We start from the raw sequence: 23,779 nt of genomic DNA, 5'->3' as shown, positions 1-23,779 counted from the left end.
CGTGTCTTAATGTGCCAGGGGTGAGCAGTGTTAGGCCTTTATGCTCATACACTCCCACTCACCCTCCCTTCACCTTGTGCTCCATGTGTGATGTGTAGGGAGCCACTGAGATGCTAGTGTTAACTAATTTACAATGAGTAAAACCTAACTTCATTCTCAGATTTTTTTAGAAAAAAGTAAATATGAAAAAATACAAGTTTTAATGGGAGTCCATAAACCTTTATTCAGAATGCTTGGGATGAAGTTTATAAACCTTTGGAGTTCGGAACCATAATGTGGTATGCTTAGCACCCACTTTGAGGCCCGCAGCAGCACCTTGGCAATCAAATACATTAATATTTCTGCAGTGAAGCATACGAATAATTATACTAAGGGGTAAGTAAAAATTACGTACTGTGTATAGCATCGTGTTCGTTCAGATCGGGTTTACCACTAAGTTTGTTGATAATTTACCAAAAAAAAAAAGTTTTTGGATTTTGGAATTACAGAGGAGATTGTGGATTTATATTTTCTCTTGTATTTCAGTGGATCATCTTCTGTATCTCCTGGGTGATGCACCTTGCTTTGGAAACCATTACTCTGTCACCCAACATGCATTTTAAATACCAGTAGGAAAATGGCTTTTTAAGAACATTTCTTCTCATTCTCCTAAACCCATTTCTTTATTTATATACTTTCATATCTCCCCATACCATTTAGGTTGTCTCTTACCATCATATCTGGATTAACAGTGGTTTAACCATCTCCCCAGAAGGAACGAGGAACACAGCAACAATTTTTATCTTTTTATCTTTGTATGCCTCTAGATTAGCTTTCTGGAGAGTAAATAGGTTTTTGTGACGTAGTCTGGCACCTAAGTTATCTTTAAAATTTTGTTTCTGAGGGAAAATGGGTTCTGAGTTCTAAACAATTGGCTTATAAATGAACTTGTAGAACACAACCAAGATAGGGTGGAGTTTAAATTAGTGGAGAAGATAATGAACACAGCAGACAGACATTCATTTTTGGTTTTAGAATACTTTTTTTTTAAAAAGCATATTTACTTTTGTAGATAACTTGCTTTCTTTAGAATTAGTTTATATTCTCTAACTATACTCACAAGTATTTGGTTTCCTCCAGGGGTGGAGTTATCTTTTTTTTTTTTAAATAAGATTGAACGATTTTTATTTTTTTTAAAGATTTTATTGGGGAAGAGGGACAGGAGTTTATTGGGGAACAGTGTGTACTTCCAGGACTTTTCTCCAGTCAAGTTGTCCTTTCAGTCTTAGTTGTGGAGGGCGCAGCTCAGCTTCAGCACCAGGTCCAGTTGCCGTTGCTAGTTGTAAGGGACGCAGCCCACCATCCCTTGCAGGAGTCGAACCAGCAACCTTGTGGTTGAGAGGACGTGTTCCAACCAACTGAGCCATCTGGGAGCTCAGCTCAAGGTGCCGTGTTCAATCTTTAGTTGCAGGGGACTCAAGGAGTTGAACGGGCAACCTTGTAGTTGAGAGCCCACTGGCCCATGTGGGAATCGAACCAACAGCCTTCGGAGTTAGGAGCATGGAGCTCTAACTGCCTGAGGCACCGGCCGGCCCTGAGCCTTAATTCTTAACCTGTAAAATGCAGTAAGGCAAGGAATACAAACAGGTGTTTTGCTTTTAAAGTGAAATAATGAGTTTTGCCTTCCTTTTAGTGTTGTTGAAAAGATTAAATAAAATATGTGTGTAGCACCGAGCTTGGTACTAATAAATAGTGGCTAGTATTATTAATAATAATTATGTTTCATTAATTTAGTATTTCTCAAGAGTAAGGAATGTGGGATATACCAACCAGGTAGCAGTTCACCAAAGCCTCATCCTCATTAGGAGTTTCAGGGAAAATAAGATACATACTCTAGTTGGTTAACACTCTTTTAATCTCTGTAAATATTTTGTCACATTGATTTGGGGTTAAAGTTGAATGAATCCGTAAATCAGAAATAGGATTACTTGCTTGGTTGAATGACAACAGCAAACAATTATGCCACAATAAGTAATTATATTTAAATACTGGTTAGTAACTTATAAATTATTTTTTAGTGTTGGACTAAATGTGTTCATTAGGGCAAAAAGTTACAGGATTAACTAGGCACTAGTCTACTAGGAATGTTTATTTTTTATTTTGAAAAGTTAAAAAAATTATTCCAAAATATTTAAATATCCAGGTAGAGAAGTGATTAATAAATACTTGTAAACCATCTAGAAAGAAAGCATTAGTAATGTATGTGAAATACTGTGTACTTCCCAATTTCATTCCCTTCTTCTCTGGAGGTAACCACTATCTAGAAATTACTTATTCCCATGGGTTTCTTTACATTTATGCTATATTTTTGTATGTCTGTAAACAATATATAGTGCTTTATTTGCAACACTTGGTATTGTATAATTACAAAATTCAGCATTGCAGTCCATCCATGTTGAATTGTGTGGGTGTTGTTCATTTCAATTATTCCGTTGTATACCTAATATATGGTTCCACTTTCTTGTTAATGAACAATTATATTGTTCACCTTTGCTATTATTCAAAGTAATAATTTAGATATTCTTGTTCCATGTTGAAGTACTTTGTATAGTGAACTCCTGTAGTGAGAACTTTAGTTCTTTCAATCATCTTTTCTATTTAGAAAGTCAACATTTTACTTATATAAATCAGTGCTTTACAAATTTGAGCTATGTTCATTGTCTGTCTTGTAGTTACTGATCTTGAATAGCATGTTTTATTGTTCTCATAAAATTTTCCAACAAATAAACTTAAGCTATGTAAATTATCTAAGTTATTGAATTTAGGGGAGATGCCATTAAAACGCAGAGCAGATGGTCATTTGAGTATTAGTAGAAGGAGTCAAAAGCTATCATTAGGTGGTTCATTTAACAGTGGCATATGTCTTCCTAAAGCTTAGAACAAAGGCAGAGAGCATTAACTCTTGAGGGTAACATTGTATCTTATAGGAACGAGAAAAAGCACTAATAGGTTTAGTTAAGGAATTAAGTTTTATGAAATGAAAATTTTAAGAAATAACTCTTGCCAGAGCTGAGGAAGTTTAGACTGGGAGGAAATGGTTTTAGATGAGAATAAGTTGGCTAGATGTAGTAAGGGGAAACAAAAAAAAAAAGCTACCAGTGTGAGAGATCAGTTAAATTTTTGGCCTTGTTTACTTAATGTGTCCTTTCTGTTGTTTTATGTTTTCTTTAAATATCAACTTTTAAATCCAGTTAATTGCATTTTCATTTAAAATTCTGTAGCACTCATTTTGGTAGCTGAGTGGGTTTCTTTGTTTACTTTTTCCAATTCTCAGCGTTAGTCTGTTTCACAGCTGTTCAGTAGCTTTGTTGGCTTTTGAACTGTGGGAACCAAGAAAGGATTTCGATGTGCTTTTGTGTGTATTAATGGTTTTCCTGAAGTATTCTTTAAAATCATGAATTGTAAAAGGGCTTTTCTTTTCTTTTTTTTCTTTTTTTTTTTTTTTACCAGTTATTGCGTGTTTAAATGGTTCCTTTGAAAGAAAGCCTGTACGCTCTGAACTCATGAATGTTATCATTATACTTTGTGGAAAATGAACATAGAAATGAAAAATAGATAAATAGCTGAGACTACACTTGATCTTAGCCAAAAGGCCGAGAAGCGATGCTAAATAGCTGAGAACTGGACTGTTTCTGTTTTTGGTCAGGAGATTGGGAAACATTTTTCCTATGCCTTTCATCACCTAACTCTCATTTGAAGAGCCGCACAGATAAACCTAAATGCGCGGTGGTTACCATTTGTGCAGTGCATTTTACTTTTTGTGATGACATAGGACCTATTTTAGACTTTGTACAGAAGCTTAACCATGCTTGGACATTTACTATTAATGCTGTTTGATATTAATTGTGATGTTCTTTCTTGGTCCTGGTGCTTTCCTTTAGTAAGGCAAATTAGACTCTAACTTAAGGTTTGTGGCAATGAGAAGTGTACTTAGATAAGGTATATATTTTCTTTTCATAATCATGGAATAGTATAAGGGTTAAAAGAAATAAAAACTTCTAAGTAGCACTTACATACCCTATTGCTAAAGCAATTATCTGAAAGTTAATTTCTGTAAATATTTACTTAGACTCCCCCATGTTTTTTGTTTGTTTTAGCTTTTATTTTAATTATAAGATATATACCAGCATGTCTGATGCTTATACTGCATATTAAATGCCCCTACTCACCCAGCTGCTTTCTAGAATTGATATACACTCAGTGTAGAAAACTTGGAAAACTACAAAGGGTAACCCCATCAGCACATTTTGGGGATTATATTTCTAGTTTTTCTTTGTACATGGGAGGTACATATACATATACATTATATAATTATACACACACACACAAACACACATTGTGTAATTTATTTACCAAATGACATACTGTAATTCTTTGCAACCTGCTTTATAAAATAATACAGTTTATTATGTCAGTAATATTTCTTCTACAACATGATTTAATAACTGCATAGAATTTTCCTCTATGAATTACCATAGATTACACATAAATAACCCCATATTTTTGCCATCAGTTATGTTAAATTTTGTTTTTATCTACTGCAGTTCACTATCTTTGGATGTACCTTTAAAAAAATTTGAAGGCAGTGTCAAAGTCTTAAGGCATTTGAAACATTTTGCAAGTACCTTCTGTAGAGGTTGTATCGATTTTGTGTTTCCCTCTTATTATCTGACTGGCTCTCTCGACACCATCTTCACATGCACTGACATAGTATTTTTAATCTGTGTCAGTTTGAGTGGATAAAGTTGGTATTTATTGTGTTTTCTTATAAAATTATGAATTATAATATACTTATAATAAAACTAAGCAATTCAAAAGTACATAGAAGAAAAGGTGAAAAGTGCCTTCCTCTTCCCCATCTGTGTACCCCAGTCACTGTCAGCAATTTGGAGAGGGCTGTCAGGTTTTCTCTACACATTGTGTACATATATGTGTGCTCACATTGGCATGCCTGTGACTTCTAGGTTTTGTGTCATGCTTAGAAAACCTATGTAAACTTATAAAATGTGCTGTTCAACTCTTTTTTTCTAGCACTTTCATGATTTTCGTTTGGAATATTTAATTCTTTATCGTTATTTTGGTATGTTGTCCTTAGGGAAGTACAATTTTTATGGCAGGGTAATATTCCATTCTACATATGCGTATGTACCACAATTTCTTTATCCAATCATCTATTGATGGGCATTTTGGTTGTTTCCATATGTTGGCTATTATAAATAGCGCTGCAGTGTACATAGGGATACATACATCTTTTCAAATTCGTATTTTGGATTTTCTTGGATAAATACCCAGGAGTAGAATGCTGGGTCATAAGGTAGTTGTATTTTTAATTTTTTGAGGAACCTCCATATTGTTTTCCATAAGATGCTGCACCAATTACAATCTCACAAACAGTGCATGGGGGTTTTTCTCCACCTTTTCTCCACATTCTCCCTTTTCTCCACATTTTTGCCACCACTTGTTTGTTGATTTATTGATGATAGCGATTCTGACAGGTGTAAGATATCTTATTGTGGTTTTAATTTGCTTTTCTCTTATGATTAGTGACATTGAGCATTTTTTCATATGTCTGTTGGCCATCTGTATGTCCTCTTTGGAGAAATGTCTATTCAGGTTGTCTGCCCATTTTTCAATTGGATTGTTTGCTTTTTGATGTTGAGCTGTATGAATTTTATAGATTTTGGGTTATTAATCCCTTATCAGATGTATCATTGACAAATACCTTCTCTCACTTAGTAGGATGTCTTTGTTTTGTTGATGGTTTCCTTTGCTGTGCAAAACCTTTTTAGTTTGATGTAGTCCCATTTGTTTATTTTTTTCTTCTATTTCCTTTGAGGAGATACATCAGTAAAAATATTACTGAAGGTAATGTTTGAGAGTTTACTGCCTGTGTTTTCTTATAGGAGTTTTATGGTACTGGGTCTTACATTTAAGTTTCATTATTTTTGCATGTATCAGTCCAGTTTTCCCAGCATTATTTATTTTATTTTTTATTTTTTTAAAATTTATTGGGGTGACAATTGTTAGTGAAATTACATAGATTTCAGGTGTACAATTCTGTATTACATTATCTATAAATCCCACTGTGTGTTCACCACCCAGAGTCAGTTCTCCTTCCATCACCATATATTTGATCCCCCTTACCCTCATCTCCCTCCCCCCACCCCCCCCAGCATTATTTATTGAATAGACTGTTTTTACTTCATATCCTTGTTTCCTTTGTCATGGATTAAGTGACCATATATGCATGGATTTATTTCTTGGCTCTCTATTCTGTGCCATTGATCTGTGTGTTTTTATGCTAATACCATGATGTTTTCATTACTATAGCCTTATAGTATAGTTTGGTATCAGGTAGTGTGATTTGCTCTTCTTTCTCAAGATGGCCATGGCTATTCAGGGTCTTTTATGGTTCCATACAAACTTCAGGATTATTTGTCCTGGTTCTGTGAAAAATGCCATTGGTATTTTGATAGGGGTTGCATTGAATCTATAGATTGCTTTGGATATTATGGACATTTTAACTGTATTAATTTTTCCTTTCCACGAGCATGGTATGTGCTTCCATTTATTTATATTGTCTTTAATTTCTCTCTTAAATGTCTTATAATTTTCTAAGTACAGATCTTTTACTTCCTTGGTTGAATTTACTCCTAGGTATTTTATTTTTTTGATGCAATTGTAAATAGGACTGTCTCTTAATTTCTCTTTCTGATAGTTTATTTGTGTATAAAAATGCAACTGATTTGTGAATATTAATTTTGTGTTCTGCTACTTATCAGTTCTAACAGTTTTTTTGTGGAATCTTTGGTGTTCTCTGTATATAGTATCATGACATCTACAAATAATGACAATTTTACTTCCTCCTTTCCAATTTGGATACCTTTTCTTTCTTTGTCTTCTCTGATTGTTGGGGCTGGGACTTCCAGTACTATGTTGAATAAAAGTGGTGAAGGTGGACATTGTCTTGTTCCTGATCTTAAGGGGGATGCTTTTAGTTTTCCCTTGTTGAGTAAGATCTTAGCTGTTTGTCCTATACAGCCTTCATTATGTTGATATATGTTCCTTCTATTCCCACTTTGCTGAGGTTTTTATCATAAATGGATGCTGGATTTTGTCACTTTTTCTACGTCAATTGGTGTGATCATATGATTTTTATTTTTCATTTTGTTTATGTGGTATATCATGTTAATTGATTTTCAGATATCGAACCAATTTTGCATACCAAGAATAAATCTCTCGATCATGATGTATGATATTTTTAATGTATTGCTGAATTTGGTTTGCTAATATTTTGTTGAGGATTTTGTATCTATGTTCATCAGAGATAACAGTCTATAATTTTATTTTTTTGTAATGTCTTTGCTTTTGGAATCAGGGTAATGGTGGCCTCCTCATAGAATGAGCTTGGGAACCACCCCTTCTCTTGAAATTTTTGGAATAGTTTGAGAAAAACAGGTGTTAATTTTTTTTGAGTGTTTGGTAAAATTCACCTGTAAAGCTGTCTGTTCCAGAACTTTTATTTGTTGGGAGCCTGTTGATTACTAATTTGATTTCGTTAGTAGAAATTGATCAGTTCAAATTTCCTGTTTCTTCTTGATTCAACCTTGGAAGATTGTATACGTCTAGGAATTTATACCTTTCTTCCTTCCAGATTGTCCAATTAGTTGGCGTATAATTGTTCATAGTATTTTCTTATGTTTTGTTTGTATTTCTGTGGTGTGCGTTGTCACGTCTCATCTTTCATTTCTGATTTTATTTATTTGGGTCCTCTTTTTTTCTTGATGAGTCTGGTGAAAGGTTTATCAATTTTGTATATCTTTTCAAAGAGCCAGCTCTTGGTTTCATTGATCTTTTGTATTGTTTATTTCATTTATTTTTTATTCTGATATGTATTATTTCCTTCCTTGTAATCATTTTAGTCTTTGTTTGCTGTTCTTTTTCCAGTTCCCTTAGGGGTAAAATTAGATGAGATTTTTCTTGTTTCTTGAGGTAGGCCTGCATTGCTATGAATTTCCCTCTGAAGACAGCTTTTGCTGTGTTCCATAGATTTTGGGTCATTGTGTTTTCCTTTTATATTTGTGTCAAGCTGTATTTTGATTTCTTCCTTGATCTTATTGTTAATCTATTTATTATTTAGCAGCATGTTATTTAGTCTCTATGTGTTTGTGTTTTTCAGTTTTTTTTTTTTTTTTTTTTTGTAATTGATTTCTAGTTTCATACCATTATGGTCAGAGAAGACACTTGATGTAATTTCAATTTTCTTAAATTTATTGAGACTTGTTTTGTGGCCTGATGTGGTGTATCTTAGAAAATGTTTCATGTGTACTTGAAAAGAATGTATATTCTGTTGCTTTGGCGTGAAATGCTCTAAAAATACTGATTAAATCCATCTGGTCTACGGTGTCATTTAAGGCTTCTGTTTCCTCGTTGGTTTTCTCTCTGGAAGATCTGTCCCTTGGTGTCAGTGGAGTGTTAAAAGTCCCCTACTATGATTGTGTTACTGTCGATCTCTCCCTTTATGTTTGTCAACGTTTGTTTCATATATTTAGGTGTTCCTATGTTGGGCGCATAGATGTTTACTAGAGTTTTGTCCTCCTGTTTAATTGATCCCTTTATCATTATATAATGTCTTTGTCTCTTATTATAGTCTTTGTTTTAAAGTCTATTTTATCTGATATAAATATTGCTAGCCCAGCTTTTTTGTTTGTTTGTTTCCATTTGTGTGAAATACCTTTTTCCATTCCTTTACTTTCATTCTATATGTCTTTTGATCTGAGGTGGGTCTCCTGTTGATAATATATATGAACAAGTATATGTTTCTTGGTTTCTTATCCATGAAGCTATCCTATGTCTTTTGATTTGGAGTATTTAATCTAATTACGTGATTATTGATAGGTACATAGTTATTGCCGTTTTATTATTCATGTTATTGATCTTCTTTTGTTTGTTTTTCCCCCCTTTTGTTAAAGTTTTTTTTTTTTAATTGGGGAAAGGGAACAGGACTTTATTGGGGAACAGTGTGTACTTCTGGGACTTTTGCAAGTCAAGTTGTTGTCCTTTCAGTTTTAGTTGTGGAGGGCGCAGCTCAGTTCCAGGTCCAATTGACGTTGCTAGTTGCAGGGGGCACAGCCCACCATCCCTTGTGGGAGTCGAACCAGCAACCTTGTGGTTGAGAGCCCGCGCTCCAAACAACTGAGCCATCTGGGAGCTCAGCAACAGCTCACCTCAAGGTGCCGTGTTCAATCTTAGTTGCAAGGTCGGAGCCCACCATCCCTTGCAGGAGTCGAACTAGCAACCTTGTGGTTGAGAGCCCGTGCTTCAACCAACCGAGCCATCTGGTCACGTGGGAACTGAGCGGCAGCTCGTTGACTTCATTCTAGTTGCGGAGGGTGTAGCTTGCTGGCCCATGTGGGAATCAAACCCGCAGCCCAGAGCTCGCGCTCTAACCAACTGAGCCACCCATCTGCCCCCTGCTTTTCCCTTTTCTTAAAGTAGTTCTTTTAACATTTCTTGTAATACTGGCCTGGTGGTAATGAATTCCTTTGTTTTTTTTGTTGTTTGGGAAGCTCTTTATCCCTCAACCTTAAATGATAGCCTTGCTGTGTAGAGGAGTCTTAGTTGTAGGCTCCTGTTTTTCATTACTTTTACTATTTCCTGCCACTCCCTTCTGGCTTGCAAAGTTTCTGTTGAGAAATCAACTGACAGTCTTATGGGAGCTCACTTGTAAGTAACTAGTTGTCTTTCTCTTGCTACTTTTAGGATTCCCTCTTTGTCGTTAACCTTTGCCATTTTAATTACGTGTCTTGGTGTGGGCCTGTTTGAGTTTTTCCTGTTTGGGACTCTGCACTTCCTGGGCTTGTGTGTCTGTTTACTTCACCAGGTTAGGGAAGTTTTCAGTCAGTTTTTCAAGTAGGTTCTTGATTCCTTGCTCCCTTTCTTCTTCTGGTACCTCTATGATGTGAATGTTGTTACACAAACTATCTTCATGTTTTTGTTTTTATTTCATTTTTCTTGTTTTGGTTGGGTGTTTTCTGCTGATTTGATCCTCTGCTTCATGTAATCTATTGTTGATTGTTTCTAGTGTATTCTTTGTTTCAGTTATTGTATTTATTTGTGACTGGTTCTTTTTTATGGTTTCTATGTCCTTCTTTACTATGTCTTCATTGATGATCTCACTAAGTTCCTTCAGCATTGGTATCTCCAGTGTTTTAAACTTTGTCTCACGTAGGTTGGTTGCCTCTATTTCATTTCGTTATTTTTCTGGAGTTTCTCTTGTTCCTTTATTTGGGACATGTTTCTTTGTTTCCTCATTGTGGCTGCCTTGCTGTGTTTGCTTTTATGTATTAGGTAGTTCTCTTATGTCTCTTAGTTTTTGCCAGGTGGCCTTATGCAGTAAGTAGGTGTCCTGGGTGGCCAGGTGGTGCAGTCTCTCTGATCCTCTGTGCATGTGTTCTGGAAGTGTCCCTTTTCTGTGTTGTGTGTATTCTACTGTTGTGGTTGAGCTTTAATTGCTTTTGGTGCATCAGTGGATGGGCTTGACTCTCAGTCTGATGGCTATGAGGATGTATGAGCTGCTGTGTGGGGGCTGACCCCTCAGACGGGGATTCACCCAAGTGGGCTCTTGAGCCTGTTGATAGCACCATTTGGGTGTGCCACTTGTGGAGATAATCCAGTAGTGCTCTGGTGTGGTGTGAGTCGGGCCTCTGGGTGTGTTGTTTCTTGTGCCTCTTGGGAGGGGCTCCTGTGCAGGCCAGTTTCAGCCTTGGCTGTGACTGGCCTGGCGGGTACCTGGTAGGAGTTACAAAGCTATATGAAATTAGCTGTTGCCTGTGTTCGACCTGGAGGCATGTTGAGGGTGGTCTCGCTGTTAACCAAGGTTGGCTGCTACCAGTATGGAGCCCGGGGCAACTTAGCAAAAGGCCCTGGGCCCTCTAGGCCTGTTGCCACCTGTCAGCTGCCCATAGAGCTTAGCGGCTAAAAGAGCCTCCTTAAGTGCATGGGTCTGGCTGGTTGACCCAGTGTTGACATTGTCACCAGTGATGCCACCTGATTTGTGTGGGAGGCAGGGTTCCAGGAGTCACAGGATGTGGCCAGTTGGTTTTACAATGTTAATTCCAGATTCAGCTTTTGCGCTAATGAAGAGCCTATGGTCACTCTGCAAAATGCTCTAAGGTGGTGCTGCCAGCCACACCACTTGATTTGGGCCTGAAGATCCTGAGAGCTGCTCAAGAAGGGCATTGTGAGTTGGGGTCGACTGCCTGCCACTGAAAATTTCCCAGGCCTCCGCAGGATGTCTGTTGCTGTACAAACCTCCCACAGCTTGCAGGCCAGGGCTGGCTGCCCAGGAGGCGAGGGTGCCCCAGGCAATGCTGCTGGGTAGGTTCTAAGAGATTCCCAAAGAGGTGTACGCACATGTGGATTTTACCAGCACAATCTCAGATTTGGCTAAGTGAGGGCTCAGTGGGTGAAAGATGGTCCTCTCCTGTAGGTTACATGTGGGGCGGCTCCTCACAGGGATAATGGAGGCTGTCTCTCTCTAGCCCTCACCATGAAGCCACACAGCTCAGTCTTTCCCTGTATGTTTCTGGAGCCTCTCGAGTCACCATCCCTCTGCCGGAGCCCAGGGTGAGTGCCTGTGAATGAGTGCGTCTGTGTGCAGGCCGTTTAAGCGGATGTTTGGGTTCCAGCCACCTTCTGTTTCATCAAGATGGACAGACAGAATCCCAGTTGATTTTCTCTTCCAGATGTTGTGGGGACTTGTCTTCCTGGCACAAGATACCTGTACTTAGGAGCCCAGTGTGAGGCTGGGACACCTCATTCTTCAGGGGGTACTTCTGCTGCTGAAGTGTCCTCCCAGTACTCAACCACTACCTGTGGGTTTGGGGTCAGCCTGTTTTGCATCCCCTCATCGCCTACCAGTTTCAATGTGGTTTCTTCTTTATATCCTTAGTTGTAGGGGTTCTGTTCAGCTAGTCTTCAGTTGTTTCTCACAGTTGATTGTTGTATAATTCAGTTGTAATTTTCTGTGATCCTGGGACACGGCAGGCATAATGTTTACCTATTCCGCCATCTTGCACTGTCTAGGCCAAGTGTTTATTTTCTTTTTCTAGAGGTTTTTACTTCTTATTTCTTAAGGAAAAAACAAAAAAACAAAAAACGAAACCAACTAAAACAAACTCAACTATAATATATTGTTACCCTTTAAACTGGGAAATTGCTTCATAGCATGTTTCCCCGAAAATAAGACCCAGCCAGACAATCAGCTCTAATGCGTCTTTTAGAGCAAAAATTAATATAAGACGCAGTCTTATATTACATATTATACAAGACCCGGTCTTATATTAATCATTTTCTGAAGTTTATTGTTTATGGGGACAAAGTTGTTAATACCTAGAGATAGGTATTTAAGTTAATTGACGGTTTGTTTCTATGATATCATGAGGATAAAATTGTCTTTTCTTTTTAATAATTATTAACTTGGAGAATAGGTTCAAATTCCTCAAAAGATTCCTTAGTGTTTGAAGTCTGAAACATCTACTTGGTGTTAAAGCAGGGGCGTCCAAACTGCGGCCCGCGGGCCAACTACAGCCTGCAGTCCATTTTTTATTGGCCCACAGCAAATTCCAAAAATATATTTAGTTTACTTAAATAAACCAGGTGAGGTAATACGTACTTCACTTCGAGTGAGTGGCCCGGCTGTTTGTGTATTTTACCGCATATGGCCCTTGGTAAAAAACATTGAAAATGTTTGGACACTCCTGTGTTAAAGGATTTTTTCTTTCTCTGGATTGAACCTAGGTTTCAGTTTGTGGAGGAGAACAGGAAAGTGCTACTGAAAAGTGTTCCTACTAATGATGAAAAGAAGCGATAGAAAATATTTAGTCTGTAATTTGTGCTTATTGAAATATTTGCAGTCTGTTATCATGAAATTATGTATGGTACATTTGATATATTATTTCTTGCTTTACTGAAACACATTGTAAAATGCTATGCTTGTATTTTTCTCTTTAGGGAATAATATTCAAGTAAGTAATACCTGTAATTAATGTAAGCATATGTTCTTGTTTTAATAGGCATCAAGCATGATGGGACCATGTGTGATACCTGCCGTCAACAACCAATCATTGGCATACGATGGAAGTGTGCAGAGTGTACAAATTATGATTTGTGCACAGTTTGTTATCATGGAGATAAACATCATTTAAGGCATCGCTTCTATAGAATTACTACACCAGGAAGTGAGCGGTATGGGAAATAATTTTTCTTTAGTTGTAATTCCTTGTTAGTATTAAATTTTTTATACTACCAGCCTTAGAAATAGGATTAGGAAAGCTTCTGAGAGCTTTAGTCAGGAGGTAGCAGATAAAAGGCTGGATATGGACCAGGCCTGCCATATTGCAAGAAAAGAGCTCTCTGAAGATGGAACTATACATATTTTTCCCAGATGGTATGGACTCTTCTTTCTCTCTTGTAGAAACATAGTGGAGGTCAGTGTTTGGAAATGCAAGGGCAGCGCAAGAAAGACTGATTATTTCCTTCTTGCTATGCCTTCTATTAATTGCTACCACTATGGCCCATTGATTGAATCGAGAGGCATTTATTAAGACTTTGGGGTAGCTACTGGGCTTGTGCAAATTTGAAGATAAAGAAAGCACAGTATTCTTTCGTAGTTTACAAGTTAAGGGACTATTTGATCACCAGTGATTATCATGTGATGTTTTGGACTCTGCGCAGAGAGATGTATTACGTGTCTTAGGGGCAAGAGAGAGAAGTATTAACTGTGAATCCGTGCAGTTTCAGGTAATTTCGTCTTCTCATGTAGATATGGATAAATAGCAGTAAGAATGTAGCCAATTATAAGGAGGCAGCAGGAGTAGTAGAAAATGGATTTTGGTGTCATAGTGTCTCAGTTCAAATCACGGTCCTGTCATTTATTAATTAAGCAATTTTGAACAAGTTACTTATTTTTGTCTTTTGGTTACAGTTTTTAAAGTTAGAGTATGATAAAGACATTCTAAAAGCAAATTGGATAATGAGATAAATGTAGAAAAACAAAAGAACCTCTCTCCCCCCAAATCTTTTTATGAATGAGAAGGATTGTAGAAGAATAAGGGATTGGTGGCCTTGGAGAATACAGCTGGTCCAGATGGTTGAGTTTAGAATCTTTTTCAAGGTCCATAATCTTCTGTAGGTGTGTAATACATCGAAGACAGGTTAGTTTAGGTCAAATTCAGGCCACAGATGTATTTTACTTGGCATATAAAATGCTCTTATTTTTGAGCAATTGTTAACCTTTTGAAATCGGGTGATTTCACACAAAAATCAAAGCTTATAAATTCTTAACACACACACTCCCTCCCATCCACCCACCCACCCAGAAGCCTCAACACTGAACCTGCTTTTGTTCTTAGCAAGAGTTGGCTGAGACACAGGAGCACCTGTATCCTTTAGACAAATCATGCTCTTGAGTTCACCCAAGTCCCTACCGCTCCCTGTTGTCTTCCTAAACCTGAGGTCAAGTGCCACTTGCCTGCCATTTGTCATTTCTGTGGTGCTGTCTTTCTTAGGCCCTCATTATGTTATGTGCCTAACAGTTGTAGGGATTTGAGTTTTCCATCTCTAAAGTAGTGAAGAATATGATATCCTGAAGTGGTTAGACTGGGTTCATATGTGGATTCCATTACCATGTAACGTTTGTAACCTTTGGTAAATTACTTAACACTTTCAGACTCAGTTTCCTTCTTTGTAAAATGGATAATGGAAAGATACCCTCCTTTTAAGGAATGCAACAGACTGTACACTCCTATAAGTGCTTGAATGTCGAAAGTCTCAGTAAACATTAGCTGTTTATATTATTCCACCTACTACTGTTATTGTCATCACCACCTCTGGAATGTGGAAGGTATTCCTGTAACATGCTATGTTAACCAGAACAAAGAAAAATCGTTTCTGTTTTCAAAATAACCTTTTATATAATCTTGTTTTAAAAAAATAAATTATTGGGGCGGCCGGTTAGCTCAGTTGGGTAGAGCGCGGTGCTCTTAACAACAAGGTTGCCGGTTCAATCCCCCCATGGGCCACTGTGAGCTGCGCCCTCCACAACTAGATTGAACTTGACTTGGAGCTGATGAGTCCTGAAAACACACACTTTAAATAAAAGTTAAAAAAAAACAATTAAAAAATAATAAATTATTGTTACCTACTTTATGTTAATTTGAAAATAAATAATTTTATTTTTAGGGTTCTGTTAGAGTCTCGTAGAAAATCTAAGAAGATTACAGCCAGAGGGATCTTTGCAGGTGCCAGAGTGGTACGAGGAGTAGACTGGCAGTGGGAAGATCAGGATGGAGGAAATGGACGTAGGGGAAAGGTAAAATTTTTTTCTTAAAATTTTTTTGTCATGTGATTCTAGAATATATACTATGTTCAGGAAATTTTATTACTACTATAATTGAATTTCTTGGCCCATGTTTTTCCTATGTAATTTTTTAAATCTTCATTTCCCTTTTTTTTGAAAGAAAAAAGATTGTTCCTACTCTGTTATAAATATTAGCATTTCTTGAGAAGATTGCTGGGTAGATTTTACCTTTCTTTCCACTTTAGGCTTTATATTGCCATTTTGTGCCCAGAATGCCTTCCTGAAAATCCTGTTTGGGCCAGCCCTGCAGAAGCTGTAGCTCATGTTCTCCATTTTCTTGCTATTAACATTTCCTTTAAATTTACTTGTTTTGTATTCCATTTCCTCAAGGACCTTAATGTAACTCTGTTACCCTTCTTAGGTAGTATGTAGGGCTGTCTAGGCCTCAATCATAGCAGTTATTCTGAAGGAAATTTTGTAGAGCCTGTTTCACTGGGGTGGGGTAGCCAGAGATACCAGGCTAAGTGTGGTTTTATTCATTTTGGATTTTATGTTGCTTTTGCTGATTATTGATTCATTGATTTACTCAATAAATATTGAATGTGTATATTCTGTGTTATGCTAGATGCTAGATGTACTGAAATGAGTTACATTTCACAATTGAGACTTAAATGTCAATCATTATCAGTTACACTGTTACCTTTTTGAAGAATTGTCTTTAGCAATGAAGAACGATGATTTTAAAGTCTGTGTCATCCGAGGAACTCTTCACAGGAACTTGAAAGCCTCTTTTGTACTACTTGGTGCTATATAGATTCTTTTGAAGTTAAGAATTTTAAATGTTTTTTCAAATAAATGTTTTCTAAATTCAGAGTATTTTATATTGATTTCATTTTAAGATATAAGGTCTAATTTTAATGTTTGGAAGCCAGAGAGATATATTTTAGCCATTATATTTTAAGTACTTTGATATTTATTAAGGAAGCAAACTTTTGCTTTAAAAAAATTCAGTAAATAATAATTTAATACTTATTATGTGTAGGGTTCTGTTGCAAGCATCAGGGATATAGCAATAAAGAAAAGACACAAAGTTCCTATTCTCCTGAAATCTGTGTTTGAATTAGGGGAGACAGACGAAAAATATAAATATAAATTATGTGACTGTTGGTGTTACCTGTGGATTAGCAGCATTGGTATCACTTGACAGCTTGTTAGAAATATAGTAGGTTCCCTTTCTCCTAGACCTTCTAAGTGAAGTTCTTCATTTTAACAAGATCCCTAAGTCATTTATATGCACATTAAAGTTTGAGAAGCACTGTGCTAAAAAGCAAAATAGGGTAGTGTGAATTTGGAAAAGGTGCCACCTCTAGATGCATGGAGTGCTATGGGGACATGCTTGGCAAAGCAATGGCAGAGAAAGGCACTCCTTTGGGGGGGAGGGGGCATAGGAGTAGCCTTGCCCCAGCACATGGGATCTTGGTAAGAGGAGCTTGGGCTAGATGCCAGCCCCTGCTCTCCTCATTGGTGAGGCTCCTTGTGCAGTGAACAACTTTCACAATCATTTATAGCAGTCCTGCATCACATGGAAACGTTTAAAATGTACAAAATATGGTCAAACAATATGGTGAATGTTTAAATAAAAAATATTTATTACAGTAAAAGTCACATTGCCATTAATCCCCCTCAAAATACACCCCCTTGCTTTGAACACACTTATCGCATCATTCTTGCCACTTTCTGAAGCAGTTCTGGAAGTCCTCTTTTTTGAGTGTCTTTAGTTGGGCTGTTGTGGCTGCCTTGATGTCTTGAATCAATGCAAAATGTTTACCTTTCATGGTCATTTTGACTTTGGCAAAGAAGTCTCACGGTACCAGATCCGGTGGATAAGGTGGATGAGGACACACCATAATGGTTTTATTTGACAGAAATTGCCGTATACCAGAAGCGATGTGTGATACCGAGTATGAGTGTTGTCATGATGGAGGATGATTTACAGCATACTTTAAAATACTCCATAACTCTGAACAAGTTGAAAATGGTCACATATTGTTACAAGGTTTGATGGGCCTCTTCCTATTGAGGATCTCCGCCTTTACGTTGGATGCAGCCAGTAGCAGCATTCACCGTATGTTTTTTTTATCACAACGGAAAGGCTCCATGTCACACATCGCTTCAGGAATTTCTGTCAAATCAAAACATTACAGTGTTTCCTCATCCACCTTATTCACTGGATCTGGCACAGTGCGACTTCTGGCTCTTCCTCAAAGCCATGAAAGGTACTGTATTTTTCCATGTATAATGTACTTCTGTGTATAATGTGCACCCACGTTTTGGGCCCAAACTTTCAGGGAAAAAAATCTTTCGTTTTAATTTCTTAATTCAAATTTTTATTTGTTTACATTTAGGTACTTGTTTTTATATTATAAAGGAATTTTAGCACTTTTTTTTCCACTTATTATGGTATAAGAAATTTTGCGTAACAAATAATTACAACACATGAGAACAGATACAAGGTACAAGAAATTTTATGTATCAGTAACAAATTGACGATATTTGTGCTAGAAGACCAAGAACTGTTCGTAGTTGCAAGTTCATTGTAAGTTCAACAAAACCGATTATTGTATTTGGGGCATTATTTTGCATACAGATATCATTGTTGATTTCTACAGTTACATTTTTAACTCACAAGCGTAAATAAAATAATTAAAAACATTTATATAGATATTGAATTAGTACTACCCATGTATAATGCGCACCCTTACTTTTCCCTCACAAATTTGGGTAAAAAAGCGTGCGTAATACCCAGCAAAATGTGGTAAACATTTTGAATTGATTCAGGACATCGAGACAGCCATGGCAGTGCAACTAAAGACACATGAAAGAGAATTTCCAGAACTGCTTCAGAAAGTGGCAAGAATGATGGGATAAGTGTGTGCAAAGCGAGCGGGAGTATTTTGAGGGAGGTTAATGGCAATGTGTCTTTTACTGTAATAAAATTTTTTTATTTAAACATTCATCATACTTTATGATCACATCTCGTATGTAAAAGTTTAAAGAATAGTAATAAAATGAGCACTTTTCCCACTACGTAAATTAAAAAATAGAATGTTATAAGTACCTTTAAAAGCCTTCTGTTCACTCATTCCCAGCTGTAAGCCCTCCCATCCAGATTTTTTGCTGTTATTATTTCGTTGTTTTTCTTTATTGTTTCATGATTTAGTGCTATGTCCTACATTTAAGATTCAATTTTTGACAAACCAAGTAGCAAGCACAAATCTAGCTATTGTAAGGACGCTGCCACTTTTAGATGAAAGCTCCCAGGAAAATATAAAACTGAATAGAGTGTCTGGATAACCTGTCTTGCTTCGCCGGGAATTTTTAAGAGTCCTGGGGTAGTCAGTGGGCAAGGTCATTAGGGAGTCCTGGGAAACATAGGGCTCAACACAGGACATCAGGCAGGGCAGACATAAGGGCCAGGTGCTGGGCGCTGGGTAGGAATATGTGCAGAGGGGATGGATTACTATGTATTTTTTGCTTCTAAATTTAGCATGAACTGCCTCAAAGTTTTAGGAGCAGGTCAAAGCAGAATATTCTGTAGGGTGAGTTGAGATACCTCAGCTTATCTAGGTGACAGGGAATGGAGGGTGGAGGAGTGATGCACCCATCACCTAACTTCAAAAATTATCAACATTTTTTTTTAAAATGCCATTTATTTGTTGAAGAAACCAGGTTCTTTGGATTTGGCCGATTGATTCTTTATGGTATTTTAAAACTTATTCCTCTAATCCTTGTATTCTTATAAACTAGTTGTTAGATGTAGAGGCTTGATTAGGTTCAGGTTCAGTTTTATTTTGGCAAGAGTACCTCATAAGTGGTGCTGTGTACTTTTTATTGTATCACATCAGGAGTCATATAAAGTCTGATTATCGCATTAGTGATATGAAGATTAAAGATGATCAATGGATGCAGGTATGGTCAGTTTGATCCTTTATAGAGTTTCTCAGCAACCTTTTAGCTAATGGTTTTAGCAGCCATTCTGCGCATACTTCTTAATCAGAATTCGAAGTAGAAAATTGATAGTAGTTATTTTCTTATGCTTTCTACTTTGTTTCCACTTCAGTAATCAAATCATATTAAAAATGGAAGAATTTCATTTAGTGATTCAGAGCTTGACTAACGAACTTGCTTATATCCCAAGTAATTTGAAACTTAGCATAAAGTCAATTAAAATAAAATTTGTAGTCTGTATTTTTAGTCAAATGCTTTTTTGTCCCCCTTAAAAATAGACATTTAATCCAGCATTGCATTTTTAAAACACAGGAAGCAGACTCTGACTGTATTAGAATCAGAAGGAATTTTTTCCTAAAGATTGTATATTTTACTTTAGAATGTTAGAAACTTGCTTTGTAAGGTTATACAGTAGTTAGCTGTGAAAATCATAAAGCAAAGCAAGGCAATGATGGACTCTAAATTCAGGGTGATAGTTACCTCTGTTAGGAAATAAAAGAGTGGGATTGATCAGAGGAAAAATACTGGTAATATTCTTTCTCTTATGCCGGTGTTCACTTTATTTTAAAATTATTTTTAAAATTTTACATTTTATATTTTTTAACGTATAATTTATTTCAAATTTGAAAAGAATGGACTCATTTACCAACAATTTGAAATATTTCTCAAATAGTTGATTAAATCTTAAACATAAAAGCTTTATCTCTACAAAAGCACCATAAAGTACGTAGCTGCCAAAACTATTCATTTATTACAGGGTTAAAAATGAAAGGGTCATTATATATCTTAGTTGAAATAATAGTCCGTTTTTAAGGCCATGTCTCAAAAATTATATTTATCATCCATTCTAAATAACTATGAAGGATGGCTGATTGTGTCAAGATGGAGAAAAGTAGTAAGTTGCACATGCAACTTTCCAATCTTAACTGTAGACTGGTTTACGTGAGAATACCCCAGTTTAGTGCTCATTGTGTATCACTTTTGTGTAGTTGATTTTTGGCCCGTAAGCAATTGTAACCCCAGTTTGCTTGTTGTTTTTTTTTTTTTTTTTTTTTTTTTTTTTTTAAATCCCACGACCCCTGTTTATTACAAAGGTGGACCCTAATGGGCTTATCGGTAGGATTTCTGGTAGCGAGCACGGGCGCCAGGACCTCCAAACTTTTTAGATTCGCAGCGACGAGGATCAGCTACCAGCAGGGTCCGGTCATACTGGATGAGAATGTCTTTGATCTCCTTCTTAGAAGCCTCATCCACATATTTCTGGTAGTAGGCCACCAGGGCTTTGGAGATGGACTGGCGGATTGCATAAATCTGGGCCACATGACCACCACCTTTCACACGAACTCGGATGTCCACACCGGCAAATCGCTCCTTGCCCAGAAGCAGAACAGGTTCCAGTAGCTTGTATTGCAGCGTGCGCGGCTCGATCATCTCCAGAGGCCGCCCGTTAACCTTGATGAGGCCGTTGCCCCGTTTGCAGTGCGCCACGGCGGTGGCCGTCTTCTTTCGTCCGAAGACCTGCACGGACTGTAGAGGCCCCTTGGACGGCATGGCTGCGGGTGTGGACGCGAGAACCTAACCCTGTTGTTTTTTTTTTTAATATCGAATGAGTTTATGAATCCTTCTGGTGGCATGTGGGGCCTAGAGATTATGTCTGGGTTTCCATTGTAAGCATGATGTTGTAGCTTAGATGGCCTGCTTTGGGGGACAACTGAGGGAACTCTGGAGGAACAAAATCGGTCACGTCTTCTTGAACATTGCCATTGAGCCTTGTGCTTGTCAAGCTTTTAGCTGACCAGGGAGCAGGTTGATCTTGAATCATCCTGGGTATTTGGTCAAAGATTTCAGATTTTGTGTTGAATAATGAATGGGTTTAAAAGAATACAATGTTCATAAAAGGAACTCTTTCAGAGTGAAGATTTTGTCACCCAATACATTTAATTAAAAAAAATGTAAAGATTTAAAATTTTGTATTGAATTGTGTATTTTCTGATAAACTATTGTAATCACTAAGCCTCCCAATTTAAAATTTCTACAGTGGTTTTAGAAAGTACCTTATAATTCTGCAAAAATACCTCTAATTATAATTCAGTTATATGTTAAAAGTGACATATTTAGCAAATAAGTATTTTTCATTATCCTGTTGCACAGGATGATAGCTTAAACTATTTTAAAGATATAAACATAATTAAAAGAACTAACCTTTCTCCTTCTCTTTTTAAAAAAAATTTTTCTTAAAAAATACCCTTAGGTAACGGAAATCCAAGACTGGAGTGCATCAAGCCCACATAGCGCGGCATATGTTCTCTGGGATAACGGTGCTAAGAACCTTTACAGAGTGGGCTTTGAAGGCATGGTAAGTAATAAGAACCACTGAAGAGGAAAATACTGAGTGGGTGAAGGAAGGGAGATAAAAATAGCCCTTATTTTTTTCTTTTGTCATCTCTTTTTGTCAGAATACAGCCATCTGAATCATGAATATGCAACAAGATGGAAAATCTATAAAGTGAAAATTTAATAAACTTTACATTTTTACACTTGATCTTAGCCAAAAGGTCGATAAACTTTGCATTTTTACTACATTTGTTTGAACTATTTAATAGTCAATCTGATTTTACCTTCAGTTAATGTTTGGGTAACTTAGTATATATTGATTGTATGGAGCTGATTCCTTAAACGCAAGTCGGGTTTATTTACTAATACCAAAAAGATTTAGAATCATCTGTAAGGCTGCTGCTTGGCATGGGCCTGGAGAATAGTGTTATAATGAGGTTTTTGTGGTATGTTTGTATCCTAGGCTTTGGTAGCTGATTAAAATAAATTACAATAGGTGTTAAAGTTATTTTTAAGGAGATTTTTTTTCCCCACTGTATTTTAAAAGTGTAGTGTTGATAATTGAAAATGATTGACCTAGAAACACTTTGAATTACATGTTCAGGAGAATAATACGGTTTATTCAATGGATTGTCCTGTATTTCTGCTCTTCATGGATCATTGTTCAAATGATGACCTCAACTATTTAATTTATAGAGTATAATTAAATATGATATTAATGCCAATATGTGCCTTTTATATTTTTTCCATCTTGAATACATTCTTCATTGAAAGAATTCTTTAAATTTCACCTTTTTTCAACTGTTTTATGTCCCTCATTAAGAAGGTAAAAATGTCCCGCTGTCCCTTTGCTTTAATTTATTCCATTTGTATATAAAAGCCAACCATGTGAATCTAAACAGATACTTTACTTGCCAGTATTTATAATTGTATATAACATTGGTTATCAATTTTTCATTATTATCTTCATGCCTCTCCATTTTTAAGTTGTGGATTTTTGTAGGATGCTGACTACTTATTAACTTGCTTCAAATGAAGCCTTACGTGCTGTATGTGGTCAGGTACTTAATACGTATTATATAGAGAGATTGATCCCATTCTTTTTTTGATGGCTGAGTAGTACTCCTTAGTATGGTTATGCCATTATTTATTTAGTGAGATTTCTGTTGATAGGTATCTGGGGTTTCTTTTCCATTGTTGCAAGCAGTGTTTCAACAAGTATCCTGTACCTAGTTCTCTGCACATTTATGGGTATATTTCCTTAGGATAGATTCCTAGAAGTGAAATTGTTGGGTTCAATATCACAGTAAAACAATTTGACCATTGTGTCTTTTTTGGTGAGGATTTAGTTAAATGTGACGCTCTAATGGCAAAGGAGTTATAAAAGATTTGGGTTTTGTGCATGCATGGGTGTGTGTGTGTGTGTGTGTGTGTAAAGGAGTGCCTTTCCTTGATAGAATAAGTATATACTGATTAACTGTTATACAAACGTACATACATCTATATATGTATATAGATGTATATATATCAGGTACTATTAGGCACTTTTAAGTAAACCTACTTTTTCACAGTAGCTCCCAAGGTTCTTCTAAGTTTACATTTTCTTTTTCATTATACAACCACTGCCTCCCAATTCAGATACTTAAATAATAATTTATTTTCATGTGCAAGCTAAGTGGGAATGAACTTGAGTAAACCAAGTTATGGTGAAGTAAGGACTAAAGTTGATGTAAATAGGAAAATTAACTGGATAAGGAATCAAAAGACTGTTTGCTTCTATATCCCGTAAAATTGATTAGAAAGATCAAATGAGTTGAGTTCTTTTTTGGTGAAAGTATCTTTAAAATGGAATGTGTTATGTATGTATACTTTAAATTCTATGTATTTGTTAGAGTTTCCCCCCGCCCCTTTTTAGCTTGTTTCTGAAAATATTATAATGGTAAAGATTCAGGCATTTTAATTTTGAACTTTAAAAGAAGCTAAACGTAAATAAAGTATGACCTATCTGAAGATGAGGTTTATAGTTTTTGGTGGGTG

General features: G+C 36.5%; 2 protein-coding genes across 2 annotated transcripts in view; one reads left to right on the top strand and one right to left on the bottom strand.

Annotated features, from left to right (window-relative positions):
• Positions 1-23,779, top strand: part of MIB1 (MIB E3 ubiquitin protein ligase 1) — a 109,648-nt gene that overhangs the window by 12,843 nt on the left and 73,026 nt on the right. Inside the window, exons 2-4 of the mRNA XM_081078063.1 lie at positions 13,116-13,287; positions 15,283-15,412; positions 21,660-21,764. Of these exons, the coding sequence (XP_080934189.1) occupies positions 13,116-13,287; positions 15,283-15,412; positions 21,660-21,764 (407 nt within the window). The remainder of the gene's footprint in view (positions 1-13,115; positions 13,288-15,282; positions 15,413-21,659; positions 21,765-23,779) is intronic.
• Positions 20,478-20,983, bottom strand: LOC308509687 (small ribosomal subunit protein uS9). The gene has a single exon (XM_081078064.1). The coding sequence runs from the start codon at positions 20,957-20,959 to the stop codon at positions 20,519-20,521; it is 441 nt and encodes a 146-aa protein (XP_080934190.1). The 5' UTR covers positions 20,960-20,983; the 3' UTR covers positions 20,478-20,518.

The sequence above is a fragment of the Rhinolophus hipposideros genome (genome assembly GCF_964194185.1).
Source record: "Rhinolophus hipposideros genome assembly, chromosome: 17".
NCBI classification, from domain to species: domain Eukaryota; kingdom Metazoa; phylum Chordata; class Mammalia; order Chiroptera; family Rhinolophidae; genus Rhinolophus; species Rhinolophus hipposideros.
This window is presented reverse-complemented; position numbering and strand designations above follow the sequence as displayed.

Bases quoted from the DNA above. Each gene is read 5' to 3' on its own strand.
- LOC308509687 (XM_081078064.1), bottom strand. From the start codon at position 20,959: ATGCCGTCCAAGGGGCCTCTACAGTCCGTGCAGGTCTTCGGACGAAAG.